The 27470-nt window shown below is 33.2% G+C and overlaps 2 protein-coding genes across 2 annotated transcripts in view; both read left to right on the top strand.

Moving 5' to 3' along the window:
* The window catches only part of D12 (YEATS domain containing 2 homolog D12), a 440970-nt gene that overhangs the window by 383650 nt on the left and 29850 nt on the right, over positions 1-27470 (top strand). The gene's annotated exons all lie outside the window — the stretch shown is intronic.
* LOC147074850 (uncharacterized) lies at positions 1214-12611 on the top strand. The gene is made up of 10 exons (XM_085942870.1): positions 1214-1342; positions 2532-4101; positions 6038-6124; positions 6667-6846; positions 7909-8153; positions 8414-8564; positions 9932-10074; positions 10271-10402; positions 10820-10906; positions 12464-12611. The coding sequence occupies exons 1-10, from the start codon at positions 1338-1340 to the stop codon at positions 12585-12587; spliced, it is 2724 nt and encodes a 907-aa protein (XP_085798996.1). The 5' UTR covers positions 1214-1337; the 3' UTR covers positions 12588-12611.

The following is a 27470-nucleotide window of genomic DNA, read 5'->3' as shown; positions in this document are numbered from 1 at the left end:
AGAACAAACAATATAAATGAACCTTGTTTAGCAACTCGAGTTTCACCTTCCGTCATGTTTTATCTTATATAAATGACACACCATTGGTAATTTAAAATGCTATGATTACGTTATTTGGTGATGACTTGAAACTTTTCTTAGAAGTAGGTATGGCCTTATGGCCATTATGGTGGAGAAGGTTCAAGAGAAATATTTGAAGATCCTTTGTTTGAAGCTGTGTGGATACCATCCATGACTTTATCCGATCGATTTATCTTAAGTATGCTTACATACTGTACTGCAGAACTAACCTGCAATTGCTAATGGTTATTGGGCATGGAATAACTGTGTTCAACCAAATCGCTTCGGATATATGTATATTCCACCTGCGTGAGAACGAATTTATGTGAACGGTTTATAAATTCTTAGTTTTATAACTTCTTAAATAATTAAATGGCCTACTTAGCTCTATTGGTGTATAGATATGTAGGCACTTTTTCTAATACTGCATCTATTTCTTTATTTTTTAAACACTATTTTATTACTATTTCTTTGATTTTTTATATTCTGTGCTCGTCTTGAATCTGTAATTGGTAAAATTTGCTATATGTAAATTAATTTTTAATTTGAATTTTTAGGGTATGTGGATATGTTGTTTTTTATGACTAATTAATTAATAAACTGAACTATCCCAAATGAGACAGTAATATAAGTTATAAACAGTAACGAGTGGTGCTAGAGGTATCATGTACTGCTTATGGGTGGTAGATAAAGTAAGAATAAATAATAATACAATTTTTGACGGTGCACTTTGTTGAAACGAGATGATTTCGCCTGCGGCGCTGAAAATCCTTGGCCACCTGCCCAATATACATCCACGTAGGAAGTTCAAAGTTTATTGTTGCATTTGTACATCCAAAGTACGTACGTATGTATGTAACGAAAAAAATCAAGCACACATTTTTCGGAAAATTATAGAGCGTTCCTGTTCGTGATATTTTCCATTTCGAGCACTGCTTGGGTGATCCTTCTGATAGTTAGACTTCCGCAAGCATAGCCCTACGAATCCTCGGAATGCGCAAGCCTCCTCACCACGACAAGGTGGAGATCCATTCGAGGAGGTTAAAAATAAAATAAAATTTAAAAAGTCAAAAAAAGGTTAGAATTTTATTTGATCAAGTATTCCTTTATACGTCATGTCACTTTTTGACAATCCACATTTTTTTCGTATGGCATTCAAAAACGTTGTTTGAAGATGGTGGTTGTTTCTGTGCATTTTATATCAGTCAATCAGTAATGAAATTATAAACTTCTGCTGGCGAATCAGTTATTTTACATTTATTATAGATATTATTCAAATGAGGTAAGAGAGATGTTCTTGTACTAGGAATTTTTGACATTAAAAATAGACGGCAGTACACAATATTGAACAGTTGGAAAAATATATAGGTATCGTGTTTTTGTTTTACGATGTATTCACGTTCGAGTAATTGTTTTTATTTCGTAAATATGTTTACATTTATGTTAGAAGCTATTCGGACAGTGATATTAAATGAAATATCTTTATGCTTCCTTTAATTAAAATTTTATGACATTTCTGTATTTTATTGTTTTCCTAATTATTTATCTGTAAACATCGTCGGGAGTGTAAGCTGTCAAAATTTGTAACATTGTACAAGTCCGAGGTCTACTATGATTCTATTCAGTTCTATTTAACAGAATTTTAGCCACCTGTGTAATATTTAAAACTGACATCACAATTTATTATTAATTTCGTATGATTTTATTGAGGTATTTTCAGATTACAGTAAAACAAATATTTTTTCATGCTGTCTGCGTTTTTTTACTGTTAAGTACGTTCATAAATAATTGTGATAACAAGATTTTAGGTAAACGCTAAAAACACATTACCATCACGTCACTTGAGCTCACATGTTCCACCAGAACATTCAATAATAAAAATTGACAACCAACAAAAACATTGTGTCAATTACCTGTCATTTGTAGCACCTTTCAAAACCACACAGAATGTGAGAGTATGTGGCTTGAAAATGTGTAAATTTTCAGGATATTAAAAAACGTTTTGTCATGCGTGAGGTTGGTGGTGTGGTACTAATACTAAGGTACTGATAATAGGTAGGAAATTACCTTGATTGCCGACTTAACGATCTCTCCAACTTTTAGTTTTAATGTACTTCACTTGCCAATAATTAAGAAATAACTATTTTGTTATTAAAAGAATAATTTATGTAATTTAAGAATCTAACATTCTTAATATAAAATACAATAATTTTGAAATCAACTCAGAAACATACCTATTAGAAAGAGTCTTGATAAAAATATGGCGCTGGGCGGCAGTCACACCTGTAACCAGTGGATTCCGGCCAATGTACTTTCTTTTGGAATCAGTTGATATCACAACGGGTTACGCATGAGTGATATGATATACCTATACCTACTTTCCTGATTTGAATACATTGTCATGAATAATTTATGGATTATTATTCTCGAAGTATTGCGATTGTCTTAAAAATGTGTGTATTCAATTTCAGTGATCCTCAAGGTGCTGAGCATCACCCGAGTTTGGTGGACTTACCCAGCCCGTCCGTATCCGATGAGAAAATGGACACAGCGTCAGAATCGTTTCCCTCCAGCCAACACACGCCCAACACACCCTCGGAAGATCACGATGACGTAGACAAACAACCCAACCATCATCAAAAAACAGATGATCAAAAGTATACCAATGACGCAGGCTGTTTTAATGTGAACTACGTTAATACATCACGCGTAGCTGATCAAAGAGTTCCTAACCCGATAGAAAGGCTTTCAAACGATGATAATTATGACAGAGACGACGGTGGTGATAGTTATGTTGATAATTATATACATGGAGGTAATGAATCTATATCCAGAAGCAATAATATTAATAATGGGTTTAAAAATGAACATCTGCACGGGGAGTATGCTAATCCACCTGCTAATATTGGGGTGTTGCGGCTTGCAAACCCTGTGGAAGGATGTGTAGAAAACGATAACGAAAGGTTCTCCACGATGACTGACGATTTCATCGAAGATACTCGGACATTATTGACAGAAGATCTGACCTGTTTCTACGGAGACACTAGCGATGTCTTGTTGTTTTCTGAAAAAGACGATGATAAACAAACCAAACGCCGCATTTCGAATGACGTCGGAGAAATATTAGATAACGCGAATAATGTCCCGTGTCAAAATGTCCAATATCAACGTAGTGATAACATCGATAATATCCCCACCGATTCGAATACGAACCGAACTGAAAATACTCCTGCCGCCTCAAATCAATCCAATGAAGATTTAAATATTCGTAATCAGTCAGCCGTTTTGAATGATACTGCGACGTCTAAACCTCTGCGGTTAGGAAACATGCCACCGAAACTCACTTCGACATTAACGTTAACCGACGATCATCCGCTGATGGGGTTATCGAGTCCAGAGAGTCCACCGTCAGTCGGGAATTATCCGGACTTGATTTTACAATCGAGGAAAGGCATCAGTCGCGACGAATTAAGAATCGGCGGCAGTAAATTAAACGATACTGGTAATTTTTTAAATTCTGACTGTTCAGGTATGCTCAGCTTATCTAGCACGGAAGATGAGAGTTTTAATCGGAGTATCGTGAATGGAGATGTCGCTAGTGTCTGCTCTGATGGGTTTTCGAATCAGGATGGGCCCCAGCGTAATACGTCAAAAAATAATCTATATTTCTCCGACAATTTTACGAGTTCTGAAGGAAATCGCAGTATCGAATCAAGCTCTTGTTCGGAAGACTTGAGAAATAGCTGCAATACTGTCGTCGTCGATTGTAAACTATCAGTTTCAAGAATGAACTACAAGAAAAATATTAAACCAGACGTATTGGATACAAGTAATAGTATTATGGATTCTATGAAAGTCATCGAAAGGAGGAAAATCAAACCTGATATTAAAGCGCCTAAACTTCGAACCAATACTGGAAATGCTGTTATACCTCGGATCGAAGATAACACAGCATCTTACAGGGTACTAGGAAGAGACTTACCAGTTAGAAATAGTGCTTCTGATGGAAGAATTACCGCTTCTGGTGGAGTACAAAATAAGGTAATGTTTACGGTTTATTTGTGTTGATATTATGTTGATTTGTTAATGGGTTCATAGCAAAGATGTTAAAAAAATCTTCTATAGAGATGGAGCCGAAATATATGAAATCGAAACAAAAAAAATTACCACCCGTCCACTGATTAAATTTAGCGTTGCCAACTTAGCGTTTTTCTTGCCAGATCTGGAATTTTTCGAGAAGCATCTAGCTTAAGGCGTTTTTTGATGCCTTTAACAGCTTAAATGTGCTGAAAGTAAGTTAGATTTTTAGTTTATTTATTCAGATATTTAATGAAGGTAGATCGGTACATGAGAAATAAAACAAAATAATGAAACAATAGGAGCATTTCTTGGCGTTATAGTGATATAATGGTATCGGATATTATTATTTAATGTGTGCTTGGGCATATTGCGGCATTGGATTGACGATTATTGGGGATTCCACTCTGGTATTACCTAATTATTAATTATCGTAGGTTGTTTGATTAATTAATTATTTTTTGTCAATTTTTAAATGAGTTAGGAAAATATGGTGCGATTTTTACATGTATACCCATTTTTTCAATTTTTACACTATTTTTCGGTCAGCAAAAACATATACTTTTTCCAGCCATATAGCTTGTTTCCGTACCCCATCTGGCATGTTTTTGTCACCGACAGTTGGCAACACTGATTAAGTTTGCTACAAGTTAGCTATCATTGCTGGTTCATTTGCAGAGGACTTCACATTATTGCTATGACATTTATTTGCCAATTTGCAGGGCGTATAAAAAGACAATCAATCCGTCACAATAAGTAGATAGACAACCAGTAATAAATACTACACTTTGGCATTATGCAGTAGTTGAAAAATCATGATATATGTCTAAAACAGTTTATAATTGCACTAGAGTGTCACAGTGAACATAAAAAAATGGCTGCCATATTACGTGAATATGAAAATCGGAATGGCAATTGAGCGATGTTATTATTTGTGGAGTTTACGAACTTAACTATGCTTCACGTTTGCTAAATAATTTCAAATGTCATAATAGAAATAACATGTAAGGCTCGTTCTATTTATAGTTCAAATTTTTTGCACTGCATTGATCCTTTATTTTTGAAATAGGATTTAGAATTTACATAATTTGAAAACACCTTAGATATATACATACTAGAAAAAATAAAAGAATGTTTAATGAAAAATTAAAAGAAAGAACATTCTCAAATTTTGTGAATTATTAAATTATTAGCAAGTGCAGGGACATTATAATTGAACGTTGTTATGCAGAATGTAGCCAGTCCACAATAATGTCGAGCTGAGATAATGGCACTTTAGCCACAACATGATATTAAAAATGTATGTAAAATTGTAAATAGTATTTTATTTCAAGAATATTTTTTTTGCGGCTTGGCTATTTTCAGAGTAGTAGTAGAGAAAACCTTCTCGCCTCTGATCTATATCATATCTAATTTTTTTATTTTTTGTGGACTGGCTACTTTCTGCATAACTATGTCCAATTAGAATTGGGAGAGATCCTGACGTTGGCTAGTAATTAATGTAATTGATACTTTGATTTAACCCACAAAAGCCGATTGCCAAAAATGTGAATTCCCAAGGTGTGAATGCTACTAGTTAATTTCGTTCTAATTAGATAGGACGCACATAGCTTAATTGCTAAACGACATTGGTGCGAATCTAGTGGATGCGGGCTCGAGTCCCACTGGGAGTAGTGTTTTTTTCAAAAAGATTTTTTTCTAGTAGGTATATATAAGTTATATAATTTCAATAAAAGAATGTTGCATTCTCAAATCTTGTGAATAATTATTCATTGCAGTAACAGAAAAGTAAGAGTTTATTTCAGTGTAGTGCCATCCATGTTTTTTGTTTGTAACCTGCCGCTATAGGAAGCAATCTAGAAGATTTTAATGTAGTAGTTATTTTCTGTGTATATTTTAGATAGCAGACTCGCCCTCGTCTGAAGGGAGAACATCGTTAAATTATCAATTGCCTGCTGAAGTTCCGTCCAATTTCACTGCTCCAGATGTAAGATATTATTCTTGATTAATATTACTGCGTAATACTGACATATCTCCATTTCGTAATTTGTACAACCCGGAACGGGAACCCCCTAAACCAGGGTTGGCGAACCTTTTTACGTACGCGTGCCAAAATTTCCCAAATATTATTTTTTGACTGTCTGACTGCCAAGCAGTTTTTCATGGAGAAAAAATGAAAAAATATTTAAAAAAAAATTCTATTAACAAAGTTTGAATATTACAATTGAGTTATTGAGATTCCATGTTTCTAGCCTTTCTATATCTTTTAATAGTTGAGTAATTTTTGATCATGATCATGATCAAAGAGATCGTGGAAGCATTTTCACCACACTTCCTTCATATTCTTCTATCATTTTTAACTTAACTTTTGAGTACCTCATTTACAGATTATTTAAAGTGGTTATGTAGAATTTATAATAGCATATTTAACTTTTAAGTACCTCTTTAAATTGAGGCATGCAAAATGTTACAACTATGATGTAATCGATGCGCTGATTGTGTGTGAAAATGTTGAATTGTTTTTATTAGGAGGTGCCTTCCCCCGATAGTTGTTCATCGTCGTCCACTGGAAAGAATGGTTCGGACAACTCTAGGTCGCTGTACCTCGCCGAGGTGGACCCCGTGGGTGGGCGGGCCGCTCTCAAGCCCAGAGGCCCCGCGACTGTTAACGTTGCCCCCTCTACCCGCAGGAAGATCATACCGATAATGGTAACCAACTAATGCAATCTTTATAAATAATATTATGTAGTTTAGCTATGTACAAGTCAAACCTATGTGAACATCCATAACCAACTTCAAAGACTGATCTATTATTTAGTATCAAAACTGGCACCAATATTCCACCTTCCAATGTTATTAATCAATTTAAATAAACCATTGTATTTGGAAAAGTAAAAACACTGTCTTTCACCATTGCAAAGAAATACGCAATCTCCCATTCATCGTGAAAATGTAAAATTTTGTTCTTCTTTTGGATACGTATTTCATACTGTGTGACAATAATGGTATATTACGTCTCCGTTTAAAGCATGCGGTTTCATATCATCTCTGTAATACGAATCAAGTGCTGTGATGACATCACACTGGGTTCCTCGCTGTTAATTTGAGTGACAACTTTCAAGTGAGCTGGTTAATGAAATTAATATAATAATGGTTAATGTTTTCTCTTCAAAATATCGATAGAATCGTAATATACTACAATAGAAAACAACCTTATAAAAACTCTCCTGCACCCAGTATTAAGTCAGAAAGTTGGCACTCAGCAAACAGGATGAGATAAATAATGAAGAGCTGTACATACTTTATGGGGGCGAAAAGATCACGTTGCATATGAAAAGATTGCACTGGATCGGCCACGTGCATAGAATGCCGGAGGATATACCAGCAAGGCGGGCTATGTACGTAACCCCCGAAGGCAAGAGATGTTATGGAAGGCCGAAACTGAGATGGCAGGACTGCGCCACAGGAGGAGATTCAAGAATGCTCAGTCAAAGTAACTTGTGTGTCGGGTGCTGGATTATCCAGGATTAAGGAAGTTTTTGAAGGAGGCCAATACCTGCCAAGGGTTGTAGTGCCATAAATGATATTACAATAATTGAATCACCACGCATATTACATTTTCACGACTCAATTGGTATTGGCGTATGGTGTGATCCACCAAAATACATCCCGCGATCAACTCGTTGGACATGCTTACTATATGGTAATCAATATGTTAGCTGAAAATGGTAATTCACTCGCCTGATAAATTTATTTATCGTTATTTTTCAGACGGAAACTGACACGGAGTCGTGCGCCCCCACAAACCCACTGGACGTCCACCGCCGGACAGGGTCCAATGCCAGTTCAGCGTCACTGGACAGCCTCTCCGGCTGCAGTTTACACTCCGAGGAAGAGGGGGTCGTTAATCCCGCCAAAGAAGACGGCGGTGGCGGTACTCCCAATAGGTGTGCTGTCACTTCCGATGATGACTATGACTGCAGCGATACTGAAACCGAAACCGACGGAGACAGAAGGTTAATATTCTGTAATCTTTTAAGGAGTACGTTTCGAGTGACTTAAACTAACAAAAGAAATATAGTTGAACACCCATTATCTGTCTAGACCAGGGTTTTTGTTAACCTCTTAAAATTTTCGATGATCTGGGAACACTGCACTGATGTATGGGGAGTGAATTATGATTTTGGGAGACGTGCTATTATTAAACTGTTGTCACTAAACATCAAGACTAATATGTAATAATATTGAAACGAATTATAATAATTAATGATTGCAGGAGTTCAGATAATCGTTGCCAGGAGTCGGAAGACTGCGAAGGAGGGCCAGAAAAAATTCCTGAGTATTCTTTGAGTGAGGAAAGAAATGATGCGAGAAGGTGGCTCAAGGTTACCTTGCCAGCTGGTGAGAGAAGGACTATCGATATGAAGGTAGGCTTTTATTGTAATAAGAAATGAAAATATAGTTAATATTAAATTCTACAGGTTTTTAAAAGGTTTGTCTATAGCTATTTCGGTTGTAACACCATTATCAAGACTATTACCTCCCTTCTAAAAACCTGTAGAATTTAATATTAATTATATTTTCATTTCTCGTAAAATGGAATTCTACCAAGTAAATGCTAACTCAATTAATATTTTATTGTAATCTTTCATCATAAAGCTTAATGTGTCATTATGTTTGTCCTGGATGTGAAGGCTCCGAAATGGCAATCTGCTAAGAATTAGCATTGTAATAAAATCTGATGATGGATCTGGAAACAAGTTGTACTTGAGTGATGAATGCTTCTCTCATGGTTAATTTTATGTTTTAACGTCACGAGCGGGGGATTCTGTAAAACCTATATATATATCGGCAGGAGAAAATGAGTGGTTTTCACGTGAGATTTCACTGTGGCCGCACAATTGACATTGACAGTTCTATGGAAACGTCTGGTGGCCGCACCAAATTTCACTTTTGTTGTGATTGAAAAAATTAAAGCTTAATTTATTTACTAAAAAAATGGATGAATTTATTTATATACAAGTCCATTTAATAAAACACATTTGAACATTTTATTACATATTTATTTATTTAAAAATAATGCAAATGGAAATTCCTCAATACTCCTTTTTTCCAATGCGAGCCGCATGGCTGCTCCTAAGTGTACATCTGTCAACTGGCTTCGATATCTGTTTTTTATGAAGTGCATTACACTGTATGATCTTTCACAGTATACAGTAGTAGGAAAAATCGACAATATTAATAAAGCAATTGTTGCCAATTCTTTGAATTGACTTGATTCTTGGTCAACATATAGATTCGACCAAAATTTTTCAACCGTGGTATTATTAAAATGGTTTTAAGTATTTGGTCATGACTCATTTCCAATAACGCATATTTAACGTTAGCCCAGTTAATTAAATTAAATACTGAAAATGATGTTGGTGGCCGCACATGAGAACCACTGGTCTATAATCAAGTGCCGATAAACGACTTTGACAAAAATGTAATGCAACCAAAGTCAACGGACAATCAGAACCTAGAAAATCATGAAACCCTGAACAAAATAATAACACACCGGTATATTAATTGTTTTGTACAGTAATTAATTTATAATAATAGATACGATATAGAAGAGAAGAAATATCCAACCGTCGGAGGAAAAATCCCTGACGAACTGGATATAAAAACTAATTCAATATAAGTAACACTGTTTATTTATATCTCCCTATTGCCATTGAGCACAGAATCATAATCATCAATAATGAATGACAGAGTCAGTTGATCGATTCACAAAGTAATTTATTGATTTCAGGTTATAGAACCTTACAAGCGTGTTCTGTCGCACGGAGGCTACGCTATGTCCGGCCGGAGGGATGCCATTGTTGTGTTCAGTGCCTGTTTCTTGCCCGATAGTTCCCGAGTCGATTACAATTATGTCATGGATAACTTGTTTCTGTAAGTATACAATTTATTGATTAACAACATCTGTCATACATAACTAGATTTCAAACACAACTTTTCAATACCTGGGCAATTCCACTACTATTTCATTTTCCAGGTGAGTGCTCTAGTCAACCTATTGGTAGTGAAGAATCTAACATTCTCAAATCTTGTGTACATTCAGTGTTCAATAAAAAAAATATTTCAACAGTTATGTGCTGACAACACTGGAGCAGTTGGTGACGGACGATTACATCCTGATTTATCTTCACGGCAGTGCAGCCAAGCGCAGCATGCCTACTTTCCACTGGCTTAAGAAGTGCTACCAGCTCGTGGATAGAAGGTACTAATGACTTACTTACATGATATTATATAAGTATTTATCCACTGGATGTATATTCATAAAATATCAAATCCAGCTTTGTTAGTAAAATTGAATTAAATTGGAGGTTGATTGCAAAGTCGTTTATATTCATCATACGCCGTTTATATGTTTCATGACCAACTTTAAAGATGGGTTTTTATTAATTTTAATGACGTTAAAGACATTTTATTTCGCTGTATGCTTTTTCTAATTGTTCACTAATATATTTTCAAAAAGAAAATATTGTATTTACAGTCCTGAATGTGCTTGACAATTTTTTGGCAATTTGGAGGTTATTGGTTTGAAACTAATTAAGCCTCAGTTAATGTAAGTGTTACAGTAAACCCACGGGAAATTAAATGTTATGTTACATTATCGTGTCCTTTTTAATTTCAGATTAAGAAAAAGCTTGAAGCATCTGTATTTGGTACATCCGACGTTTTGGCTCAAGTCTATTATGTGGATGACAAGACCATTTATTAGGTGAGTTTTATTTATCTCACAAAGTGTTACACGAGAGACTAAAAGGATTAAAAGGCCATAAAGCCTTTATTATATTATGATGCACGTCGCGCCCTATCACGTGAAGTCACAGTAAGCTGCCGCTTCGGGAAAAGAGTGTGTAGCGTCGTTTTTCTTGGTATTTAAAATGTTATCAGACTGATGCTCCCATCCTGTAGGACATTTTGAACCTTTAAACGAACATTGTTAGTTAGCAAAATCTGCCGAAATCACCAGAACAACAATGAGGTCACCTCACGTGAACCGCACTGCATTCTATCATTTATTACATGCCTACACATTTTCGAGTCATGTCAAAATCGTGTGTTTTTAGGACATGTCGTACTCTCGAACATCTTCCAATATGTTGAAAATCAATCGCATACCATATAAAAGTATTTTGTCAAATGTTATTGTTAGTATAAGAATAAAATGCATCTGATGGGTTTCCGACTATAAAGGAAATGCCTGTTATCAATTACCTGAGGGTTACACCAGTGGCGAAGACTCCATACTAGTCGATTATTTAAAGCCTACCTTCTAAGAAAAATAGATCTTCTCGTAGTATTTAATTTAATAAATATAAAATGTGCGGGAACCATCTATCGTCACAATATCTAACTATTATATTAATAATCTATCGTCAGAATTTAGAATAAATAAAAAATAAGTGACAAGCGCCATCTGTTCTCTGTTGAATAAAATTATCGATTCATTCTAAAGGATTTCGGCGTATATTTTGTTATCGTCAGTGAGATTTTGAAATGTCATCGATTTAGTGTGTTGTTGTCTCTAGTGTATACCTATTCATCATTAGTGATATCGGATTATTTTCTTATGTCCCGTAAGTATACCTGTATTATACTTGACAAGTGTGCTTTCTCGACAGCCTACATCTTTCAAAAAGTCACCCTTCGCCACTGGGTTACACTATATATGCGTGAAACAGGCAGCAGCAACGTTCCTTGTTTTAATATTTTAATATGTAATTTCTCCTTTAATATATCGACTGTGTTTAGGAAAAAGGGCGTAACCCTCGATTTTTCGAAAAGTGGTTTTATTAGATATTAACAATTTATACAACTAAATACACATTCTGTAAAAGGGAAGTAAGCCGCAAATGCCGATTTATTATCTAAATTCTGGTTTTAATTGAGCTTCAATTAAGTTTTATTTTAAGGAAAAAAGCATTTACCCTCAATTTTAATGATTTTCTCTAATAACTTCTTTAATTATTAGTAGATCGAAAAGATATTACACCAAATCATCAATCATCATGCACCCAATGTATGTGCCATTTTTATTAATATTAAACCAAAATCATTCAAAAAAACGTTTTTTTGCCTCCTGTAAGATTTGTTCTGTGTGGGTTACGCCCTTTTTCCTAAACACGGTCAATATGTAGTAATGAAAACGAGATTTTATTTAGAGAATATATTTAACTTTGAAGTACGTTTACTCAATTTGGTCACTGGCGCGCAATTGTATTCTTTTAATCCTCTGGTCATCAATAATAAATTGTGCCTTTTTGTTTAACAGTTCAAAATTCTCCCGCAAGCTGAGTTATGTGCACAGTTTGGACGAGCTGTCTTCGCTGGTGCCTGTTGAACCTGCGTCCATTCCGGAGCCAGTACGCAAATTCGACGCGGCGCGGGCCACGTGAAATTTCTTTTTTATTCTACATACGTGCACCTTATGAAAACAATTCATCTATGAATCAATAATTAGCATACATTATTTTTATGGATAGCTGTATTACTGCTGGGTACTATTTCCACATATTTTTTCTTTTGCTTAAATATAAATATGTGGAAGTACGTAATACCATAAATTTTGCAGTTTTTGAAGTCTTTCCATTAAGGTGAAGATATCTTTAATTTTACATTATTTTGAATTATGATTTATCAGTGTTTTGTACTATTCTATTTGAATATATTCTGAGTTCGCTGTAGACGTAACTGCATGTTTGAGTAGTATGCTTGTGCATTTTTTTGCACAGGTATACATGACAGTCATTTAGACTCCTCACGGTACTAAACAAGTATCATACATGAACGGTTAGTTAATGCTTGAATCACATTGTCGAAAAGCATAACAAAAAATATGCGACAAGTTCAGACTTGCGCGAGTCTCTGATATAGGTCTCTCAACCAGACTTGGTGCGAACACAGATATGAAGGTCTACGAGAAACAGCTGCTTGTCTTGTTTACGCCTACTTATTGCGCTTATAGTGAAAAGTGGACATGCGTATAGGTACGTTGATGTTGATTTAAAAATTTGAAACACCTGTTTGTAAACAATGCATCTGTGAGTATTGTCTTCGCCTCAACTTTTGTTAACACATCTATACACAAGCTCAGTTATGCACGTGCGAGTATACAGTATAGAAATTCAAATATTTACGTGCCACTTGTACAGTCAAATAATAACTTGTGCAATATTATTATACATACGTCCAAGTATACAGATACGCCTTTAGCCGACTTTAGTAACCTCTATAGTAAGTCTATGGTAGACGAATAATTTTATTACTGTTTTGTATTAAATAAACAGTCGTAAATATCACATAGGTAATTGTCCGGGTTTATCTATACCTACAAGCATAATAAATATTATAAATAATGATATTCTACGATTTAATTAATTTAGTGCATCATCAGTCTGGGTGAATTGGATCCTTGATTCTTCTCATTCCTTTTGGTACCGTGAGTTGTTTTGCCACACACTTCCACATAACTTAACTTCCTCGTTGATCCAGTGGCCTTAAGGTCTACCTTTTTGGGTACCACTGGATTACTAGATTCGTTCAACAATAATTGCTGCTTCATTTAGCTATATTGCTAATTATTTCAAATCAAGGTTTTTGCAAACTCTTGTTTCTATATAAACATTAACACGTATTCTCTGTCAGTTATTTTGATAATGTGGCCGGATATAATATAGAGTCTGAACATGCTGAAAGACATAACGGGCATAGCTAAAACTGATTTCTATGGAATAGTACAAAACTCTTATTAATGAGAATTTAAATTCAATTTCTGTTAAGTATCCTCTGTCAAAAGTATAGATTTTACATATTATTTTGCTTATATTCTGTCTGCCTACAACACTGCACAATACATAGATGTTTTAAATGAACAGTATTTAAAACAATAAAGTACATATTGCCTTTAATAACACTTTATTCAATAAAAAAGATTTAAATTAAAATAAGATTGAAAACATTGAATTAAGAAAACCATTGAGCTGGTGACTGCAGGAGAGCACGTTTCATATGAATATTAAAGTGTGGTCTCAATTATGTTTTAATCTTTGTTTTGGTGCCACAACTCTTAGGTCTTGGTCTTCTGGCTGTCAATAAATTTTGACCAGTATCGTTTGTCTTTTTTAACTCCATTGGGTCTATTCTATACTTATCGAACACTAAATTGATAAATAGTATCAAACTTAGGGTAGGTTTGTATCAAAATATTAGCACTTATTGTAACAATTACACGAAGCCGGTTTTTATTGTTGCAATAAGTGCGATATTTTAACAGCAGCAAGATAGGTGCTGTTAAAATATAGCACTTATTGCAACAATAAAAACCGGCTTCGTGTAATTGTTACAATAAGTGCTAATATTTTGATACAAACCTACCCTAAGTGTGATAATATTTTTCACTTTATCACTTTAGCGGTCGATAAGCATAGAATAGACCCACATGTCATGTAATTGAATCGTCATCTAATGTGGTCCAATTTGATGGTTTGTGCAATTTGTGCGTTTTTGAGATATGTGTATGTAGAGTTTATTTTCAACTCTCAATTAATGTGGTCTCATCTGAGTTACTAGCTCGGTGGATGGATACATCCGTCAGGTCTCCCTCAATATGTATCGCTTGGCTTAATGTAGAAAACGATTGTATAAAGATAAAACATTTCACTCCATTCTGTATTGTTTGTAAATCACAGCCGTACATCGAAAACATGACAAGAATTACTCTAAGAAGATATTATCTACACAAATTGATATTTTTTTAGGCGATACATATATAACTAGTGCATAATTAAGTATTTAACAATTGTTCTACGTTTATTTTGTACTGCGAGTACATACATATTGTCCTATCTGTAACCCAAATGTTTGTACACGTAGTCATGTTATTGTTACCTAAATGGGTTGAAAGGATATGTCATAAATGATATTCACATTTGCTTTCAATACTTAGGTTTATAATATGTAGGTATTATTTATTATGATTTAGTGCGGTTTCAACTCCTATTTATATTTTCCAGTATTTTTTAGCTAATTTGAATTATATACATAAATTGGATGCCTTATATATATATTTGCAGATCAAGCGACAAAAAGAGTTGTATTATGAATGACATCTGCTAATAAAACCATTAAGTTACCTACATAGGTGTTTTCCAAACTGTGGTACGCGTACCTAACCCTGTTGGTACCCGAAAGATTTGAAAGTATTTGTAGCATTATAAATATATGATAAGTATGTATAGTATGCCAAAAAAATATAATTTTGCATTTGCGTACCATAACATTAAAATTGGGAAAAAAAATTCTTTACTTGGAGGGAAAATATTCAATAGGCAAGATTTATGTGTACATAATATATAAATCACGTTGTCAGTAATATAGACTAATAGCGCCTATACACGTGCATGGATTTACTGGCAGCAATAATGCATATTTTAAAACTATTGTGACAATAACTGTTACACGTAAAAGTGCTGATTGTCACTCAAATCTCTTTCTTCAAGAGTAAGCGAGACGCGATGTTGTCATTTTATGGTACTATTTGACAGGTGGTGAAAATAGGTTGACCCCGAAATGAGTATAGTTCGTTTTTTTGCCGGCAGGTTTGCCACTATCGTTCTATTGTGTAGGCGCAGATCTAAAAAATCCCTACTGTTGCATGAAAATTCAGAAGCAGCTTCCAAACTTTTTTGATTCATGCATGCAAGCTTGCAACTGCAGGATAATACATGTTTACCCATACATTTTCTTGTTATGTCTACGATAATACTTACTGTCAGCAGTAAATCCATCCACGTGTAAACGGGGTAATAACTCGTATATACCATATTTTTTGCTGCCAGCCACCTGTCAGATGCGTCTAAGTAATCTTCATACTAGATACATACATTCACTACAAAAGCACTGATTTGTAATATCAAATATCAAACACATTGTGGCAAGGCGAGTTTTTTCCCTCTCCTGCAAAGTTGTTACTTTGTCACTTACGAGTTGTCATTACTTAATCCTCGATATATTTTTTGTCAACAATTGGTAACACTTTATGCTAACATTCAGCGCTCATTTTTTTTGGTTATTTCGCTTGGTCTACAAAATATACATAACACTGTGGGTAATATCGTCACTGTTCTGGCAGAAGACACTAATTCGAAAAAATGACATATTGAGTTAGTACCAAAATGTTCCTTATTTCAAACATTACCGTCTGGAAACCTTCTTAATAAATAAACTTCTTAATAATTTTAAAGTCATCCTTTTTACGATTACTTAATAAACTCACATGATAGACCATTATTTCAAACTTTTTAACAACTTCAAAGTCAAATTACTCAAAACTAGTATTCTCCAGTTAGTGTGTTCTGCCAGAACAGAGACGATATAATATATTCCAATTATGTATTATATTATTCACTACTTGAAGACTTGAAATATGATCTCTTGATATTTTGTTCCACACAATATTTATTATTGATATTAAAATTAATTCTACATAATCTATTGTACTTAGTTTAGTATTATTTTTTTCATATTTATGTCAGTACATACATAATAGTAATATATAAATGTCTACCTTATGATCTCGATAAGCATTGATTGATAATATTATATTTTTACTTGTTTTCAGTATTTTTAAAAAAACTGTGCTTCATTGATTACTTGTGTTTTATCAAGACATTCTTATTAAATGAAGAGTGTGCACGAACAACGATGAATGGCACATTTGTAAAATGTTGAGGAATGAATAAAACGTAAATAAAATTATTAAAGGATCCTGTTACATAATGTATTTTATTTCAAAGATGTAGTTATTCATACAGGGAACACGATTAAACAATAATTTATTATAAAATTAATTAAAACCACCCGGCAACAAAAAAATACCACCCATGTTTGTACTATTCATCGTTAGTCTTAGGTAAAATTTGACATTTATTGTTGTTCGTCGGTAAAGAAGTTTTTTTACCAACTGTATCTGCCATTTAGTGGTGTTTTTAAAACTAAAACACATTCGTTATGATCCATATACCAATGTTCTATTCATAACTCACTTATGCCCAAAGTGAGCCATTCATCGTTGTTCCTGGACACTCTTCAAATCTTTATTATTTTTTTACATAATCATCATCCGTTGTCTTAGTGCAAGAAGTCGCTAAAGTAGTCAAAAAAATGATTATATTAAAATTATGATATGGCATAATGCCCTTAAAAATATGTGTATTAAAAAAAGTGTCAACGTTTCATATTGTCACTACTTTCATTTATGGACTGCTGTGTAAAATAATGAAAAAAGTATTTAAAGACGAGAAACTCAAGTTTAAATCAAAATGTCACTTAGTGACTTCTTCCACTAAGCTGACAGTACAGTAATACCCTGACATACATAATATTATGTTGTTTGTAAGTCGAGGATCGTGACCATCTTGAAATTCCGTCATCTTCTGAGTGACTTTCCACCCCTCTTGGTACTCTGCTTCACTAAGGGCAGAGTGAAGGCTACCCCAGTAAGCTACTTCACTTGGTCGCGCCAGTGTGCTGAAGTTTTTTCTCTGCTTCTCCTTCCCTGGAGGCTACCGAAAACAACCTGTCTCTCCAGCACAATGCGTCGCAGACATATTGTTGAGAGCTATTCCTTTATCTGTAGTTTTTGGATGATTGACTGGTTCATCCGGTGGCGAAGGGTGGAGGTAGGCTGTTAAGATCCGCCATAAATAGTGCACATTAAACTTTTTCAGACATACATATTTGTTTTCATTGCAATAAGACTGCAATTTACAGAAAGTGTTGGTTAGTTTTTAAAATTCAATTAAACTCTGAGAAACCAAGCCATAATACATAATAGTCAAAAAATACATGTCTATCTATAAAATATATAAAATTATGCAATTAAATCATAACTTTGAATATTTTATAGATAGAATAATATTTTTTATTTATTATAGTTTGGTTAGGCAGGGCTTAATGAAATAAAAAAATTAACCAACAATATGTGTAATATGTATTTTTAATCCAACAAAAACAAACAACTATGAATGAAAAAGTGTGCACAATTTTGTCGTATCGCCCAAATTAGACCAAAACTATTATGGTTTCGTTTAGGCAGGGTTACTTGATTTTTAAAAACTAACTAACACAATCTGTAAATTGTAGTCTTAGTTCAATAAAAACAAATACATATGACTAACAAAGTTTAGTGTGCACTATTTATAGCGAATCTTAACAGCCTACCTCCACCCTTCGCCACTGGGTTCATCGCACCACAATTCGAAGGCATTAATTGCATTCCGCTCTCTTGCCCTCTTCCCCAAAAATATGAAAATATGGAGAACACAAATGTTTCGCAGCAATCGAAATTCTCCGATCCTTCCATATGGTGGTAAGACGTGACATCGCAATCTCTGTGCGATTTTTGCATAGGGGATCAATATTTCTAGCTCCGTTACTCACTGATTTGGCACTTAAATCATTGTGTGTTTTTGCTATTTGAAATTAACAATTACTCATTATGATCGGTGTAAGACATCAAGTCTTTCAGTTTAAGAGTGGTTGTATAATTCAAGCATTATAGGGAGAAAAAAAATCTACATCAAACCAGATTTTACTGCTAGATGAAGATTTATTATGATCATGATTGTTGCATTTTTTTGATTGAACAAATTGTCATTTTAGTATGGATCGATCAGTATGAAGGACATACTTACCTATGCCTTTTTGACTACACTCGTCGATCGTCAAACCAACTTTGACATTAATCGGGGTATTACTGTCCCTTTATAAAGGGTGTTTTTTTTAGAGGTATAGAACTTTGAAATGGAATAAAACAAAGATGACTTTTTATATTGACATGAAATTTACTTTATTCGAAAGATGCTCTTCTGGCATTATAATTTAAATATGACTTCTGGCATATGACCGCCACGGCTGGCTCGGACGTAGTCTAATCTGGAGGTCCAATTTTCGATGACTTTTTCCAACATTTGTGGCCGTAGATCGGCAATAACGCGGCGAATGTTGTCCTCCAAGTGGTCAATCGTTTCGGACTTATCGGCGTAGACTAGCGACTTCACATATCCCCACAGAAAATAGTCAAGCGGCGTTAAATCGCACGATCTTGGAGGCCAATTCACGGGTCCGAAACGTGAAACTATGCGGTTACCAAACGTTTCCTTCAATAAATCAATTGTGGCACGAGCTGTGTGACATGTTGCGCCGTCTTGTTGAAACCACAGCTCCTGCACATCATGGTTGTTCAATTGATGAACGAAAAAGTCAGTAATCATGGCTCTATAGCGGTCACCATTGACTGTAACGTTCTGGCCAGCATCGTTTTTAAAGAAGTACGGACCAATTATTCCACCAGTCCATAAAGCACACCAAACAGTCAATTTTTCTGGATGTAACGGTGTCTCAACATACACCTGAGGATTATCATCACTCCAAATACGGCAGTTTTGTTTATTGACGTATCCATTCAACCAAAAGTGAGCTTCATCGCTAAACAAAATTTGCTTATGAAAATCGGGATCAACGGCAATCTTGTTTTAAAATAAATTTTCACAATTTAGAAGCGTTGTTCAGGCGTCAGTCTATTCATGTTGAAATGCCAAACCAAACTAAACATAAATCACTTAACAGCTGACAAAATGGCTGCCAATTAAAAAAGTGCTGCCAGCTTAAAGTTCTATACCTCTAAAAAAAACACCCGTTATAATAATACACCGAATTATTCCTTACTATATAAGAATTAATATTTAAAAGCTTGTGTAATTTTCTAACCCAACTACAAATATGTAAATGAGTAGAGTAACACGTTTTCGCTATGTACTTATATGAAATAACTACAATATTGTATGCCATCTATGTTAATTTTTGTAAAACAAAAACATGTCCATAGCCATCTGTGTGATGACAGTGAGAGATTAGCATAATTTGAGTGTTGCCACTGAACCTTTTTATTTTCCCACAAACAAAAGATCTATTTTCACAGTAGTGCCACACTGTCTTTTCTAGCTTTGCTGTATAATAAATATATAAATGTATTTTATAAACAAAAATGATATTATTTTGTAGGAGATGTTATAGTATTGTATGTCAACGCAAATACATAGAGATATTGTCTAGTAAATGCCTACTTAGTTTTAAATTGTGAATACATATACTTAATTCACCATAGTGATAAAATAAATGTTGAATGATATTTTTGAAAAAAAATAATGGTCTAACAATAAATGTAGCCTGAATTAATTTTTATATAGATATTATAAATACATTTCAAAATATTAACACATTCATGATTTGTAATACAAAATTATTTTATTTATACTTTAAAATATTTATAAATCATTCTCACAGCAAGGAGTTTTCGTGAGACGAATATTTTATTTTTAAAATTAATTGTCTATGATTTTTAGTATTTTTTTTTATTATTGGAAAGAATAATGCGTAGGGACCATAATATTACATATGAATATTGTTACAAATTATAAGTGTATAAATAATAAGATTATAAATATTATTTATTTAGTATGTGTAAAAATACAAAATTAATAATAATGTTTTTTTTTTAATAAACGATTCTTTGTCATGACGTATAGTTTATTTTATTAGCAGCCAGTATTATAATAATTAAATCATATTTATTTTTTTTGTTTGACGGAAAGATGTCATTAAATATATGTATTCTAAAACTGACATGTCATGGCTGCGATTTCATAATACTGTATGTAGTGTAAAGGACGAGAGTGGGGTTGGGATTATAGATATGTACACGAAAGAGTGGATGATTTATAATTTGGCAGATCACTGGGAAGACATTCACAGCCATGATAATATAATGGTAAGGCCATAGAGAGAGAGAGAGAGATCCTCTCAAGTATTTATTATTATTTGATAATAACTAAAAATATACAACTTGCCGTGATATTAACACTTCTTATTGGATAATATTGCATTCTTATGATTCAAAAAATAACCTTAAAATATAATATATGGAATCAAAATTTATCTTCATGGCAAGTATTGAATCAATAAATTACCAACTAATATTTAAATATAAATTTTGTATTAAAAAATGTATGTATGTATTAGTTTTTTTTATCATTTTAGCATTTTATTAAAACTGCCTAAGGTTTAATTAAACCCAAATAAGTATAAAAAATAGTTAATTTAGTTTTTTTTATTTATCTTATTAGTAAAGGTGCTGAGGAGTAAAGATGTACAAGTGACATATAAGAAAAAAGTGAGTTGGAGCAGTTTTCACATCTCTCCATACCAATTTATACGTGAAAACCAATTCAACAACCAGTGCAACAACTTTTTATGTTATTTATGTCTCTAAACATCGGATATCTTTCCAACTACTGTCTATAAAAATTGGTTGTTCTTATTTTCATTGCAATCTATCTTAACTTGAATGTTTTGGCCGGATTTGTACCTATTCAAAAATAATGTATTATTTGAAAACTAGACCTTGTGTACAGAATCTTGAATACAGTCACATAGAATTTATAATCATATTTATTTTGAAATAAATTTACTCAACTTGGGTTACCTACTTATACACTTGGCTCTGTCGTTTTAGTTGTATTTTACTGTGAATTTAGTTGTTTACATGCATTTATTTATATATTAAGATTGCTATTAAGTTTTTGAAATGACATCTCTCTTTAATCGTTTTCATCAACAGTAACATTATTTATTATATTGAAAAAACTTTTTGATAAATGCATATCAATCGATATATTGTTTACGTCAAGAGTCTTTCAAAGTGTGGTTTAATACCAGGGTGCCACGTAGGGAACACAAAATTAATGGGAACTGGCTTACACTACCGGGTGTGGTATAACAGACTACGATTTTGATTATGGAAAAATATGGGAAAAATTTCTACTAGTGAATTATTAAAATTTGTAACTATCCTGAGCATGGCCCCCACATGAGGGGGGCTGATAAGGCTCTTGCCTGGGGGCTTGGGCTAAGATGGGCCTGGCATGGTGGGTCGACTAGTTAAGTAAGACCACACACCACAAATTCGCTCTAAAATTAAAAAAGTTGCCTGTGGCACGGCGCTATTTCACGAGTAGAATTATTTTTATTTATCCATTATTTATCCAATGTGGTGAAGGGTCGCATGTTACTTGGCTATCACAAAAGGGAGTCGCGATCAGTGCTTCACAGTATGATGCAGAGTGCCAACAATTCAAGTGGATTTATTTGGTACCAAAGATCGCTAAAAATACACGGAACCCAGGAGTTCTGCGGAATACTACTGTAGAAACATTAAACTACCCTTAACGTTAGCGATACGTACATCGTGGCCTGTGGGCCCGCTTCAGGATGTGGGGGCCATGATCCTGTGGTATCACAGAACAAATATAAATGTAAAAGCCATCGCAATGGACCAAGGTTTTGTAGCAGGGTATTTTATGATGGTAAGGCCATAACACCCAAGTCAAACAAAGCACGCTGACTATGTCCAAACATTGAATCCGTATTATATTTACATGGCAAACTTTAAAGCATATTATTATGAGGTGTAATAATTGAAAATAACATATAACTTAGCGAGTGTTTTAAGTTTTCCCCATATTTTTCCACACTCGAAATCCGTACCCTGTTATAACACATCTGGAAGGGTTACTCAGTTCCCATTAATTTTGTGTTTCCTGGTCAATACGATGTAACATTTTACAAGCGTCAATGTCATTTTAATTTTAACAGTATAATTTTTTGATGTGTAAATGTTCTTCTGTTATGCTTGATAATGACAAAAAAAGTGTTGTGAATTCATAATTATTAAACAATATGATTGATCGATTTATGGATGTTTCATAAAAGATACGTAGATATAATGTTACATACGTCAAAAGACTGCAACAGCACGGCTGATTAAACCATCTGACGTCTTACAGCGTTAGACCATTAAACCAAAATTTCTCTATTCATAATTTATTTCGTTGACGGAGAGATGTCAGTTTTAATTAAACTCATTTTGATATTATAATTTAATTACTGAATTTATGTGATCTCTTTTATTAATTGAATTCGCATTTATGTGGTAGAACTCCATTATAATGATTTTGAAACAAAATTATATTTATACAGCCACGGTCGACTATACCTTATAACGGCTGTCAACGTAAATGTCTCGATTAAAGAAGAGTTAACAAAATATAATTTTGTTTCAAAACCACGATCTCTTCTAGTTTGAATGAATTTGTTGAATTTCTTAACATAGATAATTTTTATGTCTGCTGGTGTGCTAAACTTTCCTCCCTGTTAGAAAAATCATTTGTATGAACTCTGCCGATTTAATCGTTTTGCCAGTATATAGATATTTTTTTGTAAATTATAATCATTCATTGTTTAGTTTTTTTATACAACCATATTATTATGTATTAGCCATTGCCCATTACAACTACATACAGTTAAAAACAATTCAAATTTAATACTCTTTACCCAATAGATAGGTGTTAACTTTTCATAATAATTTGTAATGTTTTCAAATCAATATTTTCAGCTCACGTAGTTTATGTCGATTGTACTAGATTTTGAAAGTGCTTGATTAATAATTGTATTTGTGATCAGACCCATAAATTTATTATTCCCCATTCACAGTTTTGTTGCAAATAAAAAAATAATGAAATGCACACAGTACATTGTCATAATCACAAAGTAAGTCTTGATACAAAATTACTGCCACGTCAATTTAGTATTTTTCCAAATAATAGTGCAATGATTTGATTTTGAATTTAGAATTCAGGTAGTGTTGCCGTATGAAGAGTTTTAATTTAGGTTTTGAAGTCATAAATAAGGATTAATATTTTGATTATGAAAATGTCATGCTAGTCCTGTATACATTTGATAATAATAAAATTATGAAGGCTTTGGAAAAAAAATGATCCCTATAAAATAGATACGACGGCATAATGTCATCGCCGTTGAAGTCATGAAATAATAATAACTATCTTGAATGTAATTTTATTATTGAATGAATAATATAACTGTCCAATATTAATATGTTTTAATGAAATTATATAATATAAGATAATGCCTATTTTAATTTGATACTGTACATAAATTTTGGCTTTGTTTTGTTACTTTGATTTTGTAATGAAACGCTTAAAATGTATCCAAGCAATACTGATTATATCATCTACATATTTGTTCAAATATTATTATTTTCCGTCACAGCAATTTATATGAATGAAAATAAAATATATTGTAAAGATTTTTTTCTTTTATTTTCCTCCAGGGGGCTATGTGGTGGCATTTCATAATTTATTCCTTCTACTTCCATAACTAGGCTTTCATTATAATATTATATTAAGCCTAATTTTATTATTAGTAATATCAGTCATAATTATTTTCTTGTAGAATAGTGTCTCATAAACCGTGATATAGAGGAAAAATGTCTTAAATTCGATTGTCATCAAAAAAATTCGTTCAGTAGCTCAGAAAAGCTAAAAAGAGGGTATCGAATCTGATTCTAAAAGAAATATTTCGATTGACTGCTCAGAAAAACTAAAAAAAATAAAACTGCAATCTGACATGAGGGAAATTTTTTAATTGCATTTGGGGCGGTATTTATATTATTATTTATTAAAATCTATCTCTCTAAAAGGATACTAGCTAGGGATTCCAATCCCGGGATCCCGAATCCCGGGATCCCGGGATCCCGAGCTATTTTCGATACCTATGAATCCCGGGATTGATAAACATAATCCCGGGATTTCGGGATTGATTTTTTTATCAATTTTTATAGAGAATAAAATAAAAGCGAAAATATAACAGAAAAAATACTTTTAATAAAAAATAACTACATTTGAAATAAACTGAGTTTGAATAAAGTTTGCTTTATACCCACGTGTAAGTTGCCGATTCATTTTATTTTTTCACGTAAATTATTAAAAATGAGAAAGATTGGGAAAAAACAATACTTTGCACTTTTAACAAAGTAATTCCACCATGGCCTCATACGTTTTACAGCAGTTTCATATTTGGCTGACTAATTAGATTTATGAAGCGGAAAGGCCATAAGTATACCATGATTATTTGCTTTACTATTTTAAATCTCGCTAACCCATTCATTAAGTCTTTACTATCAGAAACAGCAATCTCATATTAAAATCACATTATTATTTATATATACTTATATATATATATTATATAATATTATTTACTCCATTCAACTTATGTATTTCCAAGATTGAACGTAGATATACAATATTAACAATACATATATTAAATAGTATAAATTATACTAGATTTATTTTTGACCGATTTTATCAATGTTATGTGTAAATATAAAAAAATTATATTAACAATGGAAAAAAATGCCAATCCCGGGACCAGTCCCGGGATCCCGGGATTGTCAAATTGTAATCCCGAAATCCCGGGATCAGAATTTTGGCTCGGGATTGGATTCCCTAATACTAGCATAGCTTCTCCCCCCGTGATGATCATGATTTGATATTGTGGCATTCATCTCCAAATCAATGAATTATTTTTAAAATTGCTATTCAAAAGGTTATTCTCAAAAGAAATGAAAATATAAATAGTATTAAATTCTACAGGCTTTTTCGACTAGCTCTGGTGTGGTGATTTAGAATCGGGTTCACAAAATAAATAAAAGTGTTTCTTTGGTTCATCGAACTATCCAAATTATTTGTTTTTCTTATTGGTAGGAAGTTGAAACGGAGTGCCGCTGGTTTAAAATTATCTTAAAGGGTTTTGTCGATAGCTATTTCGGTTGTAACACCATTGTAGCTATCGACAAAACCTTTTAAAAACCTGTAGAATTTAATATTTATTATATTTTTATTTCTTGTAGAATGGAATTCTACCAAGTAAATGCTATCTCAATTAAGTTATTCTCAAAGTAAAACATATGTTTTATTATTTTTACGATTATTCAGATATATCTTTATCCAGACTATCTTGATCCTCAATTATTCTGAATAATCATGGTTATATTGTTGTGTATTATATGTATTGTATGATTAATATATTATTTTGAAATATTACATGATTAGTGGGATTCAGTTTATGATACTCATCCCAGGATGGCTGAGCGGATTAAGCGTCGGCCTATAACGTCCTATAAAGTCACGAGTATGGACCTAATATGTTGAGCAAGTGGCTAACAGTGACGTCCCTAGACAAAATGCCGCCCCTAGGCAGCGTCACAATACCGCCCATTTTTATACAGTTTTTTTATCATCTTTTCATGATTCCAATATCTAAGAAATGTGTTGTATGGATACATCACTAACAAAATATATACCACTTTAAATGCCATCCTACTTCAATAGACAGTATTGCGAGTCCACGGTTTCAGATACATTTAAAAATACACCTGACAACATTCAAAACTCGCAAAAAAAAGGTACTAGAGTACTTATGTACCTACCTATAATTCAAATATAATTCGCAAATCTGCACGTGTGATTGTTGGTCATCAAGGACGTGACGTCCAAGGATAACGGAAGTCAACTAGACATCGCGAACCCGACAAAAAAAATACAGTCTATTAAACCTGTTAAACCTTTTATGTTTATTCATACATTTTGTTTCCATCCAGTGAGCTGAATTTTTTAATGCAAAAATATGTCCGTTATTACTAAATTTAGGTACCTATTTCTATATATATATATCTAATGATTCTCCACGATTTGCCGCCCTTCAAGTAACTGCCGCCCCCAAGCGACACTCAATCTGCTTACCACCACGGGACGTCATTGGTGGCTAACATCTATTTCTCGTAACAACAAAAATTTGTTAATTTAATACAAACCTTTACTCTGTGGAGGCCCATATGATTGTATTAGGATTGGACATCGTAAAAAAAAAAGTCATTTTCAATAAATTGATCATAACAGTAACAATTATTATTGTCTTTTTCAGAGGTCTAACCTTTTTGCCATAGAGGTCGCAATAAAAAATTAGAAGATTTTGATGGACAACATAATAATTGATAGGTAGGTACCTATATATTTTTGACTGCATAAAAACGTAAAATATGACGTGTTGCGCAAGCACATTATTTGAAATGTATATACCTAGCTAGGTCCTAAACAAAATTGCGCCATGGACCAAATTTATATGATAAGTGTCAGGTCTTATATAAGAAAGTTCATTTATCCCAATAAGAATAGTATTTTACAAAGTGAGCACTGTGCTACCAACCTTTGGTCTACTTTAAATGAATTGAATCAATAATGATTGAATGGATTAAAGTTTATTTTCATAATTTGAATTGGGAGAAAAATCTTTTAAGCATCACTAGT

Source organism: Rhyacophila brunnea, unplaced genomic scaffold, assembly GCF_057557595.1.
Source record: "Rhyacophila brunnea isolate RB1 unplaced genomic scaffold, BYU_Rbru_1.0 scaffold_15, whole genome shotgun sequence".
Classification (NCBI taxonomy): domain Eukaryota; kingdom Metazoa; phylum Arthropoda; class Insecta; order Trichoptera; family Rhyacophilidae; genus Rhyacophila; species Rhyacophila brunnea.
Note: the sequence above shows the minus strand (reverse complement) of the source record. Positions and strands in the feature narration are given on the sequence as shown.

Coding starts and splice junctions, on each gene's coding strand:
- LOC147074850 (XM_085942870.1), top strand. Junction 4,102..6,037: donor CTGGTGGAGTACAAAATAAG/GTAATGTTTACG, acceptor TGTATATTTTAG/ATAGCAGACTCGCCCTCGTC. Junction 10,075..10,270: donor GTCATGGATAACTTGTTTCT/GTAAGTATACAA, acceptor ATATTTCAACAG/TTATGTGCTGACAACACTGG.